Source organism: Condylura cristata, unplaced genomic scaffold (genome assembly GCF_000260355.1).
Source record: "Condylura cristata isolate star-nosed mole 26May11 unplaced genomic scaffold, ConCri1.0 scaffold00055, whole genome shotgun sequence".
NCBI classification, from domain to species: Eukaryota; Metazoa; Chordata; class Mammalia; order Eulipotyphla; family Talpidae; genus Condylura; species Condylura cristata.
In genome coordinates, this window is record NW_004567156.1 from 1,284,645 (window position 1) to 1,303,128 (window position 18,484).

Here is an 18,484-nt window from a genome sequence, read left to right on the forward strand (position 1 = left end):
GGGGCAGGGAACATGGACCCTCCTTTTTTCATGGAGATGCCAGTTATACCCTAAGACGGTATCCCCGTTTTCCTGTCTCTAGACAGTCCCAGGTGAGCTCCACTTGGATGATTGCTTCAGAGATATTTCACCTTAATTTTTGATTGATTGATTTGTATCCAACTATTTTTTTGACAAAATATCAGAGATTTCCATAGGATTGGGAGACTAACCCACTTTGCTTAGAATTTCTTAGCTTCCTGCTTCATGCACATGCAGGTTATAATTTAATCTACATCATACACATGCAGGTTATAATTTAACACACCCCAAACCTAAGTATGCTTTTGATTTTAGTGATTGATCCCACATTTATTTATTTTATCAGCCGAGGATTTTTATTTACTGGACTTCCTGCAGAAAATGTTCTAAACGTTTTTACAGTCTCTGAAACCAAGTGTTGATTGATTTTTATCTCTTGATTCTTTGAGGGAGGGTTGCAGGGAAGAAAAAGACTGTGATTCTTCCTATTTATCCAGAATTTAAAAGAAAATTAGTCTCAGACCCTTGAAGGTTTATATTCAGGAAGATAATACAGTCCCAGGTCCTGGGAAGCAAAATCTAGTTGGCAAAACCGGAAAGAAAACTGAAACTTTACTTAAATAAAATGTGTTGCAATATGTTGGATGTGTTGTGTGCTTTAGACTGTGTGTGTGCGTGAGTGTGTGTGTGCAGTGCACACGTTGGCGATCCACGGCCACTGTGAACAGATAGGGATGAAGGAGATGAGGCAAAGCTTTCTCCCCTTGCTTCAGTCCCCTGATTTTATACACACACACAAACACACATATATTTTTGGGAATTTAACTATTTTTCATTTATTTCTATCATTGCTATTACAGAAAGAAAATCTTGAAAATGAGCTTATGATTTCTATGTACATGCACAATTCCCCCTGATTATGTTTGTCTCAGCAGGTCAAAAGCCCAGTGCCACTCCCCGGCTTCCCCTCTCTGGCAGTCAGTACAGTGACTTCTGCGCCAGCTGTTTTCGGGAAGTCAGATGACCTTTCTCCCTCCCTGCTCTGTGTCTCTCCAGCCCCGGAGGTGCACACCATGCACCCACTGCTGGCTCTCCTTTGCCTGCTGCCCCTGCACCCAGGTAGGAGTGGGGTGGAGCGGGTAGGGGTCCAGGGCCAAGGCTGGTGCAGCCCAGGTTGAGCTCCTGTGTGACACGGACGGTGTCCTTTGCTTTCCGTGTCTCATCGGTGCCTCCCTCCTCTCCATTTCTGTGTCCCTGTGCCACAGGCTGGTCCACAGCCACTCTCTCCTGCCCTCAGAACGTCAATATCTCCGGAGGCACTTTCACCCTCAGCAATGGCTGGGCCCCTGGGAGTATCCTCACCTACTCCTGCCCCTTGGGCTATTACCCGTCCCCTGCCATGCGGCTGTGCAAGAAAAACGGGCAATGGGAGACGCTACAATCCACCCGGTCGACGCTGACAAAGGCTGTCTGCAGACGTGAGGCTCCCGCTGGGCTGGAGGGCTCCTCGGAGAACACTTCTTTTTAGGCGTTGCTCGGTGTGGGGCTTAGGGTGGCTAGATGGTGTGGGAAGGATGGTAAAGCTGATTTCCAGAACAGTGAGACAGTGTGATTGCCGCTAGCATGGAAAAGAGGCTGGCCGGATGCTGTGGGGTTGCACAACCAGAGTGGATATTTACGACTTAACAACTGACGATATGGTACTGACCACTCAGAATGAATACAGAATCTCTGGTCCTGGAATCCCCTGCTGTCCCAGGTGTTACCGCATTGGTTCCCCACTCATGGGGCATCTGTGCACCTCAGGGGAGGGTTGGGTGGCCCAAGGAGCTCATAGAAGTGACCATTTATCAGTCTATTAGGTTGAACTGCATGAAATTGCCAGTTTATAGCTGGTTGTGAAAGCAGCAGTTTCACATGCATTAGTCTGCTTTTCTGGACAGCTGGCGATCCCCACACATGCAAGCTGAGCGCCCCTACCTACTGCCCAGGCAGGTGTTCCCACACATCCCTGTGTTCCCACCCCGTCTCCCTCCAGCTGTCCGCTGTCCAGCCCCTGTCACCTTTGAGAACGGCATGTATACCCCACGGCTGGGGTCCCACCCCGTGGGGGGCAACCTGACTTTCCATTGTGAGGATGGCTTCTCACTGCGGGGCTCGCCAGTTCGTCAGTGTCGCCCCAACGGCATGTGGGACGGGGAGACGGCCGTGTGTGACAATGGCGGTGAGTGTCCTGCCTGGGGGGCGTGGGGTCCCCCTAGCCCCCCTGGAGTCTGGCCAGAGGAAGCTGGTGCTGCGTTTCATATCCAACATGCAGATCCCCATACTCCGTCCCACTTTTCCAAATGTTCAAAGCAAGTCCCGGTAGCAGGGCCCCACAGCTCCTGCAGAGATCTGCTGGGCCAGCACGGAGCGCTGTGCTCCCTGCCCTGCCTCGAGCCTGGCTCTGACATTGACAGCCTCTGGGCAGGTGAGGTCACCTGTCTGTGCCTCAACTTTCACATGTATAAAATGGGGGCAGTCTCGGTGCCGACGGTATGGGGTTGCCACATGGATTAAGTTGATATTGGTGATTATCTAGACCAGCCCCTGGGATCTGGCAAACAGCAAATGTACTTTCGTCACAATTGCTATTGCCCTGTGAATGGTGAGAGGCTCCACCTGACAGAAGGGGCCCCCAGGGGCCACTCTGCCTGTGGGCTTCAGGAACTTCCCCCATCATGAGTCTGAGCACATACAGAGAATACAGAATCTGGAAGGTGGCAGGCTCCTCACCCATGGCCTAGCTGTTATCACCCTACTCACATCATTACTGTTGCCAGAGAGCCATTTATTCAAATACAAATCTAATTGATTTGAAAATTGAAGCATTATTTACTTACAGTAAAATGCTTAAGTCATAACTATTCAGACTATCTTTTTCTTAAAAAAGATTTATTTATTCATGCATACAAGAACTGGGGTGTAAGCCAGAGGTGGGGGGAGCGGGGCTTGAGAGGATTCACCTGAGTCAGAGAAGGGAGCAGAACAGGCAGATCCAGATCCACTGAAATACACTGCTGAGGGGAGCAGCGGGCAGGTCAGGAGAGGTCTGCTGGGCCATGTGGGTCAGCTCCCTGGTCGGGGATCGAACTTGTGCTGCAGTGGCTACAGAGAGCTTCTTAACACTGAGGCTTACCCCCGTGCCATCAGGGAGGCCCTCAGCCTGGTGATCTTTGACACATATCCATCCCCAAAACGATCACCAGAGATGGAGGCATCCAGTGTGGCAGCACGTACCTCTCCTGCCTCTGTCTCTGTCGATGAGTTTCACAGGTTGTCACACTTGTTCACATGGAATCATGCAGAATGGCCGCGTCTGCACCGGCTTCCTTTACTCTACATTCTGTGAGATTTACCCTGTTGCTCTGTGTGTTGTTCTTTGTTAGTTTTTTTTTTTTTAAAGATTTATTTATTTGTACATACAGAACTGGGGTACAGGCCAGAGGCTCAGGGGCGGTGAGAGGCTTCACCAGAGACAGAGTGGGGAGCAGAACAGGCAGATGGACGAAGCACACTGCTGAGGGGAGCAGCGGGCGGGTCAGGAGAGGTCTGCCACGCCATGTGGTCTCCTCCGGGGCAGGCGGGAATTGAACTCATGCGGAAGTGGCTTTTTAGCTTCTCAGTGCAGCGCTTTAACCCGCTGCGCCACCAGGGAGAACCCAGTTCTTTGTTAGTTTTTAGGGCTGTGCAGTCCCATTATTTGAACATGGCACAGCTTATTTAAGCCCTCTCTTCTTGAAGGGCATGTGGGTCGTTTCCGGTTTCTGAGCACGCCTCTAGAAGTGCACATGCATTGTTTCTTTCAGCGTGTTTTCTGGGGCGGAATTATGGGGCACAGGTCGGCGTGTGCTGAGTTCGCATAGAGGCTGGTGACAGCCCCTGACTGAGCCTCCAGGAGAGCTCCAGTTGCCCCACATCCCTGGAGACTCTCAGAATTGCCCATCTTCAGGGTCAGCCTAGCGGTGTGAAGTGGGAATGTACTTTTTAAAAAAACTTTTTTCTTTTTTTCCCCTCAGGGCGTTTAGAGAGCAGTAGGGGCCTCAGCATTTGGGAGCATGGGGGCTGGGGGATGTACATCAGGGTTTAAGGGGTGAACTCCATGAGGCTGGGGGTGGGCCCCAGGAGTTGGAGGATGGACTCCAGGAACTGCTGGGTGGACCCCAGGGGATGGCGGGGTGGGGGGTGGACCCCAGGAGGCTGGGGGTAGATCCTTAGGGCTGGTGGGTAGACCCCTGAAGCCTGAGTGTGAACCCCTGCAGCCGGGGGAGGGTGAGCCCTTGGGGCTAGAGGATAGACACTGGGAGCAGCGGGGTTGGCAGATAACTGGTGCTGGGGGGTGAACCCCAGGGGCAGGAGGGTGGACTCCAGAGGTTGGTGGGTGAAGTGGGAATGTTCTCTATGCAGGTGGGGCTTGCTGGGCCCTGGGGTGGGAACAGGCTGAGCGTCTGTATGGGATGGGGGCACTTTAGCTAACAATGGTGGGCACTGAGCTCTAAACATTTTGCCTACTGAAGGTTTTCCACCTACATCACTGGAAAGTACAGTTAGGGAGCCTCCTGAGGGAGAATCTAGGGCACCCACAGAACTCTGAGGAGCTGCATAGGAGGAAGTGTGGGGGTACAGCATGGGTGCTCAGGTCCCTGAAGCCCAGCACCAGGCCCCTGCTCACCACCTTCTTTGTTCACTCCAGCCGGCCACTGCCCCAACCCAGGCATTTCCGTGGGCGTGGTGCGCACAGGGTCCCGCTTTGGCCTTGGCGACACGGTCAGCTACCGTTGCTCCTCGAACCTGGTGCTGACAGGGTCTGCAAAGCGGGAGTGCCAGAGTAACGGGGTCTGGAGTGGGACCGAGCCCATCTGCCGCCGTGAGTAGCCACCCTGAACCTCCCGGACTTCTGGGAAGCCCACCCCTGGCCCTGGTTGAGCCTCCGGCTCTCTCCACAGAGCCCTACTCTTACGACTTTCCTGAGGACGTGGCGCCTGCCCTGGGCACCTCCTTTTCCCACCTGCTTGGAGTCACCAACCCCACGCAGAAGAAGAACGGTGAGTGCCCGAGGCAGGGGCAGCAGGAGCTGGGCCTGGGCTGGCTCAGGGGACGGGCACTTGGGAGCCTAGGTGGGCTCTTGCAGGGCCGAACTGACTGCAGTGGAGGGTGGGAGGCCTGACCAGCCCCCTTGGCAAGAGAGCAGGTAGGAGGTGGAGATCTGAATCCAACCCTTCTGCATTTCCTCCAGAAAATCTGGGTCGCAAAATCCAAATCCAGCGCTCCGGTCACCTGAACCTCTATCTTCTCCTGGATGCCTCTCAGAGTGTGGTGAAAGACTTTCACATCTTCAAGGACAGCGCCTACGTCATGGTGGACAGGGTCAGGACATAGGCGCTTGCATGCACAGAAAGCCCCCTTGCGGCCCCTGTCTCTCTTGCCTTTCTTTCCTACGAATCCCCCAGATAGCCCGCGGCTATGTAAGTCTTCCCAGATTATATGCATGCCAACCTGGATCACAGATCCAACTTATGAAGGTCTTAATTTTTACTCCCCACACACCATAATAGCACCTACTGTGTGTCAGGTACTGTCTTGGGTGACCAAGATGAGCAAAGCCTCGATCCTGCTTTCTAAGATTTCGTCATCTAGCACAGTCATCTTCACCAAGGGGTACACAGAATCCCCTGCTGAGTGGGTCTTGCTCCAGCTCTCTGCCTCCACCGGGGCCCTTTGCTTACTCTGATACCATCTCCCCTTTGGTTTCGGGGTCCTTACATGCCCTGCACAGCTCTTCAGCTTTGAGATCAATGTTAGTGTCGCCATCATCACCTTTGCGTCAAAGCCCAAAGACATCTTATCTGTCACGCACGACGAATCCCGGGATGTGACGGAAGTGCTTGAGATTCTGGACCATGTTGACTATAAAGGTACAGGTGTCACACAGATGAAGGGCGAAGGGGCGAGTGCTCCGTGCTGCTTATGGATTCTGGGTAGGCCAGACAGAAAGTGAGGTCCCGGGGGGAGGTGTTGCCAAGCCAGGCTCAGTGGGCTGGGGTGGGGGATCGCAGCTGCCTCCTATTTGTGGCTTTTTCTAATGTCTCACTCACCGGCACAGATGCCACATGCCAAGCTTCCTGAGGCCCAGCCATGTGGGCACAACTTCATAGTCCCCTCAGGTCATTTTGAAGCTTCTTAGGTGGTAGTTAGCAGGTAGCTAAAACACCCCAAGTTCTTTGAAATCCCAGTTTTGAATCTTGGGATTCCAGAGTGGCCTTGAGGGGGGCTATGCAATGAGCATTTCTGGGGGAAAAGGCTTCTAATGCTGGAATGGGCATAACTCTGCCTGGATGGCAAAGATCTGGCTTTATCAAACCAGTTGATAAATGCACTTCCAGTAGTTGAGGGAAATACAGTGACTTCTTCCTCTCAGGTGGTAAAAGTTTCTTTTTAAAAAAATTAAAAAAAAAAGATTTATTTATTTATGCATACAAGAACTGGGGTACAGGCCAGAGGTGTGGGGGGTGAGAGGATTCACTAGAGACAGAGTGAGGAGAAGAACAGGCAGATCTACTGAAATACAATGCTGAGAGGAGACAGGAGAGGTCTGCTGTGCTATGTGGGTCACTTCCCTGGCCGGGGATTGAGCTTGTGCTGCAGTGGCTGTGGACAGTTTTGCAGTGCTGCGCTTTAACCCATTGCACCACAAGGGAGGGTCCCCCCATGGTAAAAGCTTCTGAGAATCTCCTCCTCCTTTGCATATTCCAGACCATGAAAATGGAACCGGGACCAACATTCATGAGGCCCTAATGAGTGTCTATTACATGATGAATAACCAAATGCAACAGCTTGGCTTGCACACAGCAGCCTGGCGGGAAATCCGACACGCCATAATCCTGTTGACAGATGGTGAGTACTGCGACCTCTGCAGTGAGTCGGGCAGAGTGGACAGAACAGTCACAGAGGAAGCTGCCTCCTCCTTCTCCCTTTGCCACTTTGGGCCTCAGCTTCTTCTTTTTTTTTTTTTTTAAAGATTTATTTATGTATGCATATAGAACTGGGGTGCAGGCCAGAAGTGCAGGGGCGGTGAGAGACTTCACCAGAAACAGACTGGGGAGCAGAACAGGCTGACTGCTGAGGGGAACAGAGGGCGGGTCAGGAGAGGTCTGCCACTCCATGTGGGTCACCTCCTTGGCCGGGGATCGAACTTGTGCTATAGTGGCTGCAGACAGCTTCATAGTGCTGTGCTTTAACATGCTGCGCACCAGGGAGAGCCTCAGATTCCTATTTCTAAAGTGGAAACAGAATTGCTGACAATGACAGAAACACCGATAACAAGAATGATGATGATAATGGCATTATCCTCTATTCCGCATGGAACTTTATGGAAGTGCTTTGCGATTTTTATACATGCATTTTTGGACTCTGGGATCCCTCTGAAAAAGAATTCAGTATTCCCATTCATCAGCACTCATGCTTATTAAGGAAAGGGAAACAAGGAAAAAGAAACACCTGTGTGGACACTGGGTGGGGGCGGCAGGAGTTGCTGCTTTGTGAGGATACATGGTGGTTGTGGTCCCATCTGGGAGGCCCCCTGGGGAGAGCTGGGTGGGGAGATGGGGCTCCAGAGCAATGGGGTTGGAAGAATGTGGCCTGTGTAGTGGATCTGGGCTCTGCCACTTATCAACTGAATTTCCCCACAGATTCATAGTCCCTCCAGAACTAAGTTTTTCTCTTGCATCTAACATGAGGGTACTCACATTTCCTGGGCTTCATGAGAGTTACATGAGGTAAAGTATAGGAAATGTGTAGCTTAGTGCCTGGATTGCAGAGAACTTCAGTGAAGAACATAATCTTGAAAGTCCAGGAGGCAGTAAGAGTGGCGGACCCAGGCGTGCCTCCCTGCCCCAGGCTTGGGAGCTGACACATCCCCGCAGATGAACAATTCTTTCCTGTCCAGGGAAGTCCAACATGGGTGGCTCTCCCAAGCCGGCTGTTGACAAAATCAAAGAGATCTTGAGCATCCAACAGAAGAGGGACGACTATCTGGGTGAGCCCCCCACCCCCCCGCCAACACTCCTGTGCACCATCCCTGCAAGGCCCTCAGCCAGGGGTTCCAGCATCTTTCTCTGCATTGAGATCCCCCCATTCCATCCTGCTGTGTCATTCTGGGTGAAGGCCGCTGAGTGTCAAGCTGCTGCCATGACTGAGACCTTGGCCTCGTCTTCAGATTTGGCCTGTGCTGTGGGCAGTTCTGTGTGTGGGTGTGTGGGTGGGGGGATGGCTCCAGTTATCCTTCACTCCAGGCCACTGAGTCCCACCCCCTGTGCTGACCTTTGACCAGAATCAAAATCCCCCTGATAAGGGAAGCCAGGTGTTTTTGAGTTTCCAAGTTTCACTTTCCCCTGTTGTTCCCATTACAACTCTGACCTAAGAGAAGCAAAAGCCAAACTTTCTAATTCCTTACCATCACTGGGCCTGGATTAAATGCTGAAAAGCACTTCATGGAAAAGACACAAGAACCGAAGGGAAAGAGGGCAGAGTGAGCCATGAGGCATGACTGCTCTCTGGCTTCAAGTCAGGGACACTGCCCTCAGGTCGGGGAGGCCCTCAGGTTGGGAAGACTGTCCTCAAGTCGGGGACACACTATGTAGGTCTCTCAGGGAGCATAAACGGGCCCTGAGGACGCAAGGCACGGGAAGGCTGGACTCGGGGGCCCCCCTGGAGGTTCTGACTGCTACCCTGGCTTGTCTCGGAGGCTGTGTGGACCCAGGTTCTCCAGAGAGGAGAGCTGGTTCCAGGGTCCTCTCCCAGAACCCACGTTTTACGGAGGAAGACTCCATCGGAAGTTTTGTCTCCATGCTACATTCATGAATTCTTTTTATCCATTTAACCATTACATACTTCTTTGAGAACCTCTTCTAGGCCAGATGCAGAGCCGAAGATTCAGCTGTGAAGTAAAAAAAACCAAGGTGCCAGCTGGTGTCTGGAAGGGCAGTGCTAAGTGGCTAAGGGTGACGCAATAACTTACAGAAATGTGGGTGGCTTAGGACAACAGAAACACATTTTCTCGAGTACAGGAGACTAGCAATGCCAGACCTGGTGTGGCAGGGCCAGGCACTGGCTGGAAGCGCTAGGGAAGGAACTTCCCTGCTGCTCCCAGTTCCCGGTGGCCCTCACAGTCTGGTGTGTAGCAGGACAACCGAGTGTCTCTGTCCTTACATGGCTGGCTTCCTCTCTGCTCCGCCTGGTATTCATGGTATTCTCTCTGTGTGTTTGCATACGAATTCCCCCTTCTCACAAGGATGCCAGTTGGTGGCTAGCTCAGGTGCATAAGGAGTGTGCCTAGAGGGGTCAAAGTGGCTGGGCATGTGGTTTGTTTGTCTTCAACGCGTAATTTTATTTATGTATGCATGCAAGAACTGGGGTGCAGGCCAGAAGTGTGGGGGTATGAGGCTTCACCAGAGTGGGGAACAGAGCAGGCAGATCTACTGAAATACGTTGCTGAGGGGAGCAACGGGTGAGACAGGAGGGGCCTGTTGTGCCCTGTGGGTCACTCCCTGGCAGGGGATTGAACTCAGGCTGAAGCGGCTGGATAACTTGATGGCACTGAGGCTTTAATCCCTGTGCCACCAGGGAGGTCCCGGGCATGTGGTTTTAACAGGGAGGCCAGGGCAGGCCTTGCCAAGATGGTGATATTTGAGTTTACTTAAAAAAGTAAGAAAGTGATTCAGTGAGAGGTCTGGGGGAGGAGGAAATCAGACACTTCATGCAATGGGCCTGAGGTGGGGGTGTCTGCAAATTTGACTTCAAAGAGCTGTGTGAACTAGGAGAGAGCGAACAGTGTCGCGGTAGGAAACGAGGAGCAGGGGCTGGGGAGGAAACGAGGAGCAGGGGCTGGGGGGGTCCCTTTGTAGGATGGAATGGACTCCAAATGACAGCTCTTGTCCTGGGGTAGGCCCTCCGTCACGAGTCTGGTCGTTTCTCCTCCCTGCTAGACATCTATGCCATTGGGGTGGGCAAGCTGGATGTGGACTGGAGAGAACTGAATGAGCTGGGGTCCAAGAAGGACGGTGAGAGGCACGCCTTCATCCTGCAGGACGCAGATGCTCTGCGCCAGGTGTTCGAGCATATGCTGGGTGAGTCCGCCGTGTCCTCCAGGAGCAGGCCGTGTGGTGAGGACCCCGCAGGGGCCCGGCTGGGCTACTGGCTGTGCTCCTCACCTGTGACCTTCCCCATCTGCTCCTCACATCCACAGATGTCTCCAGGCTCACAGACACCATCTGTGGGGTGGGGAACATGTCAGCCAATGCCTCTGACCAAGAGAGGGCACCCTGGCATGTTACTATTAAGGTACCAGGAGCACGGATGGGGCTTGGATCCCACAGGTGAGAGCTGCCACGGGCAGTCCCTGAGATCACCTGTTCCCCTGCAGCCCAAGAGCAAAGCAACCTGCAGGGGGTCCCTCATCTCAGACCAGTGGGTTCTGACAGCGGCCCACTGCTTCATCCAGGCTGATGAGCAGTCCCTGTGGAGGGTCAACGTCGGTAAGGCAGGGCCCACCCCAGGTTCCTGACCCCACGACCAGAGCTCCCGCCCCTTGCCCCTGGCTGCTCTTCTCTTCAGGAACCCTGCTCCAGTCTAATTCACCATATTGTTCCTAGGGGACCCCAACTCCCCAAGGGGCAAAGAATTCCAAATTGAGAAGGTAGTGATCTCCTCGGGGTTCAATGTTCACGCCAAAAAGAATCAGGGAATAAAGGAGTTTTATGGTGATGACATCGCCCTGCTGAAGCTGGCTCAGAAAGTGAAGATGTCTACCCACGCCAGGTGCAGGCCCTGCATGGGCAGTGCCCTCTTGGGGAGAGCGCTCTGGGTGGCCCCAGGGGAGGGGGAAGAGGGGGACCCAGGCCAGGCTGGTGTGACCCTTGCCTTCTCCCTAGGCCCATCTGTCTCCCTTGCACTGTGGAGGCCAACCTGGCTCTGCGGAGACCCCCAGGCAGCACCTGCCAAAACCACGGTGAGGAACTGGGGCTGGAGCTGGGGTGAGAGTCTGGGGGAACAGCACCAACACCCCCTCTCCTTGACCACAGAGAGTGACCTTCTGAACCAACAGAGCATTCCTGCTCATTTTGTGGCCTTGGATGGGAAGAAAATGAATATTAACCTCAAGACAGGAACAGAGGTGAGGTTCTTAGGCTTGGGGTGCTATGGGGAGGGGGATCGGCTTCCTCTGTGGGAACATCTCTTGCTCCTGCCCCTGCTGCTTTCTTCGTCAGACCCTGAGAAACCTGTCCTCCCAGGCCTAGCTGGACAGCGAGGTGTCCCTGGGTCAGCTCATTGCATCCTTCTCTTCTGCCCCACCCCCACTGCAGAGGGAAAACTGTATCAAGGTCGTCTCCAAAGACAAAACCTCATTCCCTGGCCTGACAGATGTCACAGAGGTGGTGACAGACCAGTTCCTATGCAGTGGGACCCAGAACGATGACAATCCTTGCCAGGGTGAGGCCCCCACTCCTGCAGGTCCCAGGAAGGCCATGGGTGTGCCTGTGTCCAGAGGACACTGCAGGCACTGCCGTAGTGCCCAGGGGGGCCAGCCAGGTTAACCCTGTCTCCTGACTCTTTCTGGCAGGAGAATCTGGGGGAGCAATTTTCCTTGAGCGGCGATATCGGGTTTTTCAGGTGAGAAGGGAAAAGCTCAAAGGACTGCGGTTACAGGATCCTAGGGGCACAAGGGAGGCCTTTGACAAAGCCAGGGAGGTTGGGGCCTAGAGCTGGGCTGGGCAGCTCCGTTCCCACTCGCCCCTCCTTCCAGGTGGGCTTGATAAGCTGGGGGCTCTACAACCCCTGTGAGCCCCCTTCCACCCGCAAGAGGGCACCTGCGAGCAGAGTCCCGCCGCCCCGAGATTTCCACATCAACCTCTTCCGCCTGCAGCCCTGGCTGAGGCAGCATCTGGACGGTGTCCTCAACTTCTTGCCCTTGTGAGCATGGCCACTGCCCCTTTGTGGTCCTGCTGGCATTTGCTGGCCCCTTCTGCCTGGGAACTTCCACCCTCAGGCCCCTCGACCCCTGCTGGCTCCCAGCTCTGAGTTCCCGCCTCTGCTTCTGGGGAGCAGCACCTCCAAGCCTGGGAATCCCCAGCACTCCTGCCAGCAGGAGCCCCCCACCCCCTTCGCTTTCCTCAGCTCTCACTTGGATGGAGGATTTCCCAGTTATGAAACTAATAAAATGGATGATTTCCATATCTGTCTGTGCCTCTGCCTGGAAGGGGAAGGCGGGAATGATTCCAGGAACCGCGGTGAGGCAGGTCAGAGACCTGCTGGGCAAACAGGGGCTGGACTCTGCTCCCTGCAAGAGTCAAAGGGGAGCAAGTTGGGGGCCTTACTTCTAGGCCCTAAGGGAGCAGTCAGGGCTCCCTGGGGAGGGCTGAGCAGAGGGGCTGGCTGGAGGGGCATCCTGGATCTTGGGCAGCAAAGGATGGGGACATGGGCACTTTCTATTTCCTTGTCTGGCAGCTCAGGGGACCCTCCCGCTAGGGCATTCCGGAAAGTGATGTGGATGGGCAGGCTTTGCAAGCTGCAGGTGCCAGAACATGATTGCATAAAAGGCTAGAGGTTGTGGGGGATAGGGGGAGGGCCACCTTTTTCAGCTTGGACACTGAGCCAAGCAGGCACACAACACAAGCTGAAATAGGCCATCCTGCTCCAGCCCGGTTTCTCTCCTTCCACCACCATGGGGAGCAAGTGCAGCCCCCACCTCTGCCTGGTGCCATTAGTTCTGAGCCTCTTGTCTGGAGGTAAGTGAGGGTCACCCCATCCTGTGGCCCCACATGCCTCCTTGACCTTGGGGGGCTGGGTTTCAGTGACCTTTCTCTTTAGGCGTGAGTTCACTGTTGCCTGTGACCCAGCCCTCCTGCTCTCTGGAGGGAGTTGAGATCAAAGGCGGCACCTTCCGGCTCCTTAAGGAGGGCCAGGCCCTGGAGTACGTGTGTCCTGCCGGCTTCTACCCCTACCCTGTGCAGGCTCGCCTCTGCCGAGTCACGGGGTCCTGGAGCACCCTGCAGACGAAAGACCAGAGGATTGTCAAGCAGGCAGAATGCAAAGGTTGGAGGCAATGAGGGTGGGCTCAGAGGCGGAAAGGTGGCAGCCAGGTCCAGAGTAGGGTGAGATTAGAGTGGTGTAGAGACTGGGCAGGTAAGAAGTTAGAAAGTGGACTGAGCTCTGAGCTAGAGGGGAGGGCATAGGATGGGGGAGCAGTCTAGGGCTGGAGAGGGGAGGAGGGCACAGAAGTAAGCCTTTATCCTGTGCCAGGCAGCCCTGGCAGTTGAAAGAGCAAATAGAAAGGGCGAGGATGGAGCAGGGGAACTCCCTGTGGGTTGAGGGATTCTTCAGGGATTGAGGGTAGATGCCCATCTCATGGGCCAGAGAGGCCGAGAGGGTTTTTCAGTGACAGGGTCCCCAAGTCCAAGAGGGACATACTAAAAGGCCCCCCTTTCCTCTCAGTAACTTCCGCTTGCCTCCCTTCCCCAAAGCCGTTCGCTGCCCAAGACCACAAGGCTTTGAGAATGGGGAGTATTGGCCCCGTGCCCCCTACTACAATGTGAGTGACGAGATCACTTTCCGCTGCTATGATGGTTACACGCTCCGGGGCTCTGCCAATCGCACCTGCCAGTCCAACGGCCGGTGGGACGGGCAGACGGCCATCTGTGACAACGGAGGTGAGGAGCGTCTCCCAGGATGTACCCTGCTCCAGCCTGAGCAGCGGGCACGCACGTACCTCTGGCTCTACCTTGTCCTCCGGGCCTCGGGCTCTGCACTCACCTCTGTGTGTCATGCCTCTGCAGCGGCCTACTGCCCCAACCCCGGCATTCCCATCGGCACCAGGAAGGTGGGCACGCAGTACCGCCTTGAAGACAGCGTGACTTACTACTGCAGCCGGGGGCTCACGCTGCGTGGCTCCAAGCGGCGAACCTGCCAGGAAGGTGGCTCCTGGAGTGGAACAGAACCTTCCTGCCAAGGTGACCCTTGACCTGGGCCCTCAGTAAGACCTGCTCTCCGAACCCGTCGCCCCCCACCAAGCCACTGTCTTCGCCCCTCGAGCCATCCAGCTCCTTCACTTTAAACATCCCTCTTGGACTTCCTTGCCCCTCCCCGCCTGGAACCCTCCAATCCTGGCTCCCCAGTCAGGCCCTGACCCTGCTGACATCTGGCCATCTTTCTGACCTCTCCCAGACTCCTTTATGTACGACACCCCTGCAGAGGTGGCTGAAGCCTTCCTGTCCTCCCTGACGGAGACCATAGAGGGAGCAGATGCTGAGGATGGGCACACTCCAGGTTAGAGACAGAAGGGGGCAGCAGGGCAAGAAGTAAGGGGAGGGACAAGGGCCAGGAAAGCCTCACATGCTGATGTCTCTCTGGTGGCGCCCAGGGGAAATACAGAAGAGGAAGATCATCCTGGACCCCTCGGGTTCTATGAACATCTACTTGGTGCTGGATGGATCAGACAGTGTTGGGGCTCATAACTTCACACAGGCCAAGAACTGTCTCACAAGCTTGATTGAAAAGGTGGAGTCCCTCCCCTGAATGTGGGGCCCCCACTGTCCTGACAGGACTAGCTCCCTGGTTCTCCCGGTTCCTCTGCGCCACTGAGTCCCAAGATCCACAGGTCCAATTCTGTGCTCTTTCCCATTAGTTGAAGTACTTGAGTCTTTAACTCAGTGTCCCCTTTGACCCTTAGAACGGCCAGTCAGCCCTGGAGCCTTGTTCTGTGACCTTCCCCACCCCCCTCGGGTCCCTGCGGCCATAGTATTTTACCTTCAAAGCCACGACCATTTGTTCCTCTCACCCACAGGTGGCAAGTTATGGGGTGAAGCCAAAATACGCACTTGTGACATATGCCACCAGCCCCAAAGTTTTGGTCAGAGTGTCACAACCAGAGAGCAGTGATGCAGACTGGGTTACAGAAAGGATCAACCAAATCAGCTATGAAGGTCAGAGGTCTGGGAATGGTGGGAAATTTGCTCTGGGATCAGAATGTTCAAGAGTGGTGTGGGACAGGGTGGTGAGGGTTACTTGTTTTCCATGGTTGGACAGTAGGACCGTTGGGAAAGATTGTGGAAATGTGTAAGTGGCTAACAGGGACATTTGTGGTGAAAAGGAAGTCAGTGGGGGGTGACGGTCAACTCAAAAAGCTGGAAGATGTGGGAGCTAAGTTGCTGGTAGCCCTCTGGGGTTCAAGGATGGCCTGGAGGACTACAGATGATGATCTTCTCTCTTTCCACAGACCATAAGTTAAAGGCAGGGACTAACACCAAGAGGGCCCTCCAGGCGGTATACAGCATGATGAGCTGGCCCGGGGACACCCCTCCGGAAGGCTGGAACCGCACCCGCCACATCATCATCCTCATGACAGATGGTCAGCAGAAATTTCTCCTGTCCCAGACTCCCCATTTTCTTCTAGCTATTTCCTGAGCCTTAATTCCCTGTGTCACACTAGAGTCATAGTTGGGGCTCCGGATGTTGCTCAGGGGTATAACCTTGGTGACCTTTCCTGTGACACTTATGAGGGACCCTTCTCCTTAAAACTGTGATCTATCACTTTCATCTCTTCCCCAATCACTGCTCACCCAGCAATGTCACTGCTTCCAGTCAGTTTATCTCCTTGACCCCTTTCTTCCTTGATCTCTCCCAACTCATGGTCCTTGTCTCTTCTGCAGGCTTGCACAACATGGGTGGGGACCCGGTCACTGTCATTCATGACATCCGGGACCTGCTGGACATTGGTAGGGATCGCAAAAACCCAAGGGAGGATTATCTAGGTGAGTGACCTATCCAGGTCCCAGCACCTCACTTTTTAAACCCTCAAGACCTGGGCCCTCACCCTCTTTGTCTCCCTCAGATATTTATGTGTTTGGGGTTGGGCCTCTGGTGAACGATGAGAACATCAATGCTTTGGCTTCCAAGAAGAATAAGGAGCAACATGTGTTCAAAGTCAAGGACATGGAAAACCTGGAGGATGTTTTCTATAAAATGATTGGTAGGAAGACAGCAGAGGTACAAGACCATCATGAGATTCAGCTCTTGTGGGCTCCCCAAGGTCACCTGCTTTTCTCTGTGAAGCCCTGTGGCCTCTCTCCCCCCTCAGGATACTGTTCATTCCCTGGCAGTGTCCACTTTGTGATCTTGGAGGAACAGCTCTGAAGGATGCTAGAGAACTTAAGTTACAGATGGGTAAATTGAGGCCAGGTCTGCAATATTTGAGTCCAAAGTTCTTTTTACTAAACCACAGTGGTTCCTTGTCCTCAGCATGAGGACACAATGCCCCCCACCTGTCCTGTCCTCCTCACAGGCCTCTGCTCCCCACACGAGGGTGCCCCTCCCAAAGCTGCTGCCACTCAGGACTGAAGTGCCCCCAGCTCTGTCTAATTTCTTGTCAGATGAAGAGCGGATCCTGGGTCTTTGTGGCATGGTGTGGGAGATCACAAAAAGTAAGCCACAGAGCAATATCGATGCATTCAAGCAGCCCTGGCAGGCCAAGATCTCAGTGACTGTAAGCACGGCACCCTTGTGGTAGGAACACGTGGGTGGCAAGACCTGGGTGGAGTGGGGGTAGGGGCAAGGGCTCCCCTGAGACTATGGTGCTTGCAAAAGTAGTTCTCCCCTGTTGTCAGCGCCCTTCCAAGGGACTTGAGAACTGCATGGGATCTGTGGTGTCGGAGTACTTTGTGCTGACCGCAGCACACTGTTTCACTGTGGAGGACCAGAAACACAACATCAAGGTCAACGTGGGTAAGGACACCAAGAATCAGTCCTGAGCACGCCCTGGTCACAGGCCGTGTGCAGCACCTCCCACCCCAGGCCCCGGGCCTGCCCTGTCCCTGCAGGGTCCCTCCAGCTGGGGATGGGAAGCCGAGCTAGGGGTGACATGGGGCAAGAGGCATAGGCTGCCCAGAGAAGCAGGTGGTACAGGGGTACCCATTCTACTTCAGGAGGGAAGCGGCAGGACCTGGAGGTAGAAGAGGTGCTATTCCACCCCAAGTACAACATAAATGGGAGAGCAGCCGAAGGAATTCCTGAATTTTATGACTATGACGTGGCCCTGGTCAAGCTCAAGAAGAAGTTGAAGTATGAGCAGACTCTCAGGTGAGGCACCTGGATGCCAGGGGAAAGGTTGGGAGAGGTGAGGCTGGGGAGTGGGAGCTCCAGAGCGTGCCACCCCGCCTCCCTCCCTCTCCTCAACAGGCCCATTTGTCTGCCCTGCACTAAGGGAACGAATCAAGCTTTGAGGCTTCCTCTGTCCACCACCTGTCAGCAACAGAGTAAGATATTTGGGCGAGTAGCACAAGGGGGAGAATGCAAGACAAGCGGGCAGGAGCAGAAGACGCCCAGCTAGTAGGAAGGGGTGGAAGGACCTGCTAGGTGACAAAGGCAAAGGCGGTGGGTGAGGAGAGAGTGCAGCAATGACCGTCTGTCCATCTGTCCAGTGCAAGAGTTACTCCCTGCTGCGGATGTCAAAGCTCTGTTTGTGACAGAGGACAAGACAACACTGGTTCGGAAGGAAGTCTATATCAAGAACGGGAATAAGGTGAGGCGGGTGGGTCCTGGGGGGTGGGGGGTCCTCTAGGGCCCAACCCTCCTGGGGAAGCTTTGCTCCCAGGCCTTTTCTCCTTCACGCCCCCCACCTCACTTACAGAAAGCGAGCTGTGAGAAAGATGCTCAATATGCCCCGGGCTATAGCCAAGTCAAGGACATCTCCAAGGTGGTGACTCCCAGGTTCCTTTGCACCGGTGGGGTGTACCCTTACGCTGACCCCAACACTTGCAAAGGTGAGAGAAGGCTCTCTGGTTATGCTGTAAGTTCCTGAGGCCCAAGAGACTTTCCTCACAACTTCTCCCCTCTGCAGGCGATTCCGGGGGCCCCCTGATTATTCACAAGAAGAGTCGCTTCATTCAAGTGAGTTCCCTACCCGGTCTGAGGGGACAAGCCAAGAGATCAGTGTGGGCTCCAGAGCAGGAGGTTCAGTGCATGAGGAGCAAGACTGCCCTTGGGGCCATGCCCTGAGCCGGCCAGCTCAGGGCCATGCGTCCTGCCTGTGCTGAGGGGAGGGCAGAGTTGGGGGTCCCTTAATCCTCTAGATCAGCTCAGATGCCCTGGGAGTGGCTGCACTTGCAGGAAGGAGGCAGGCACACTCCCACACCACCCTCAGCACCCTTCCTGCTTGCAGGTTGGCGTGATCAGCTGGGGTGTGGTGGACGTCTGCAAGGGCCAGGGGCGGGGGCAGCAGCAGGTGCCCGCCTATGCCCGAGACTTTCACGTCAACCTCTTCCAAGTGATGCCCTGGCTCAAGGAGAAACTCAAAGACGAGGATCTGGACTTCCTATGAAGGGTTTCCTGCTGGAAAGGGGCATGAAAGCAAATTAAAACAGCTGCAACAACACCT

At 54.4% G+C, this 18,484-nt stretch overlaps 2 protein-coding genes across 2 annotated transcripts; both read left to right on the forward strand.

Moving 5' to 3' along the window:
- Positions 1-1,069: 1,069 nt before the first annotated feature.
- C2 (complement component 2) lies at positions 1,070-12,250 on the forward strand. The gene is made up of 18 exons (XM_004695147.2): positions 1,070-1,140; positions 1,287-1,499; positions 2,060-2,245; positions 4,754-4,927; positions 5,007-5,105; positions 5,297-5,427; positions 5,837-5,975; positions 6,814-6,954; positions 8,006-8,095; positions 10,044-10,184; positions 10,304-10,398; positions 10,481-10,592; positions 10,710-10,875; positions 10,989-11,065; positions 11,139-11,230; positions 11,421-11,547; positions 11,678-11,727; positions 11,861-12,250. The coding sequence occupies exons 1-18, from the start codon at positions 1,095-1,097 to the stop codon at positions 12,029-12,031; spliced, it is 2,250 nt and encodes a 749-aa protein (XP_004695204.1). The 5' UTR covers positions 1,070-1,094; the 3' UTR covers positions 12,032-12,250.
- A 486-nt stretch (positions 12,251-12,736) lies between these two features.
- Positions 12,737-18,445, forward strand: CFB (complement factor B). Its single transcript, XM_004695146.2, has 18 exons — positions 12,737-12,842; positions 12,925-13,149; positions 13,578-13,763; positions 13,890-14,063; positions 14,278-14,379; positions 14,474-14,610; positions 14,897-15,035; positions 15,329-15,460; positions 15,762-15,863; positions 15,944-16,081; positions 16,482-16,594; positions 16,716-16,833; positions 17,034-17,187; positions 17,287-17,363; positions 17,529-17,629; positions 17,738-17,870; positions 17,948-17,997; positions 18,269-18,445. The coding sequence occupies exons 1-18, from the start codon at positions 12,779-12,781 to the stop codon at positions 18,425-18,427; spliced, it is 2,304 nt and encodes a 767-aa protein (XP_004695203.1). The 5' UTR covers positions 12,737-12,778; the 3' UTR covers positions 18,428-18,445.
- Positions 18,446-18,484: the final 39 nt, after the last annotated feature.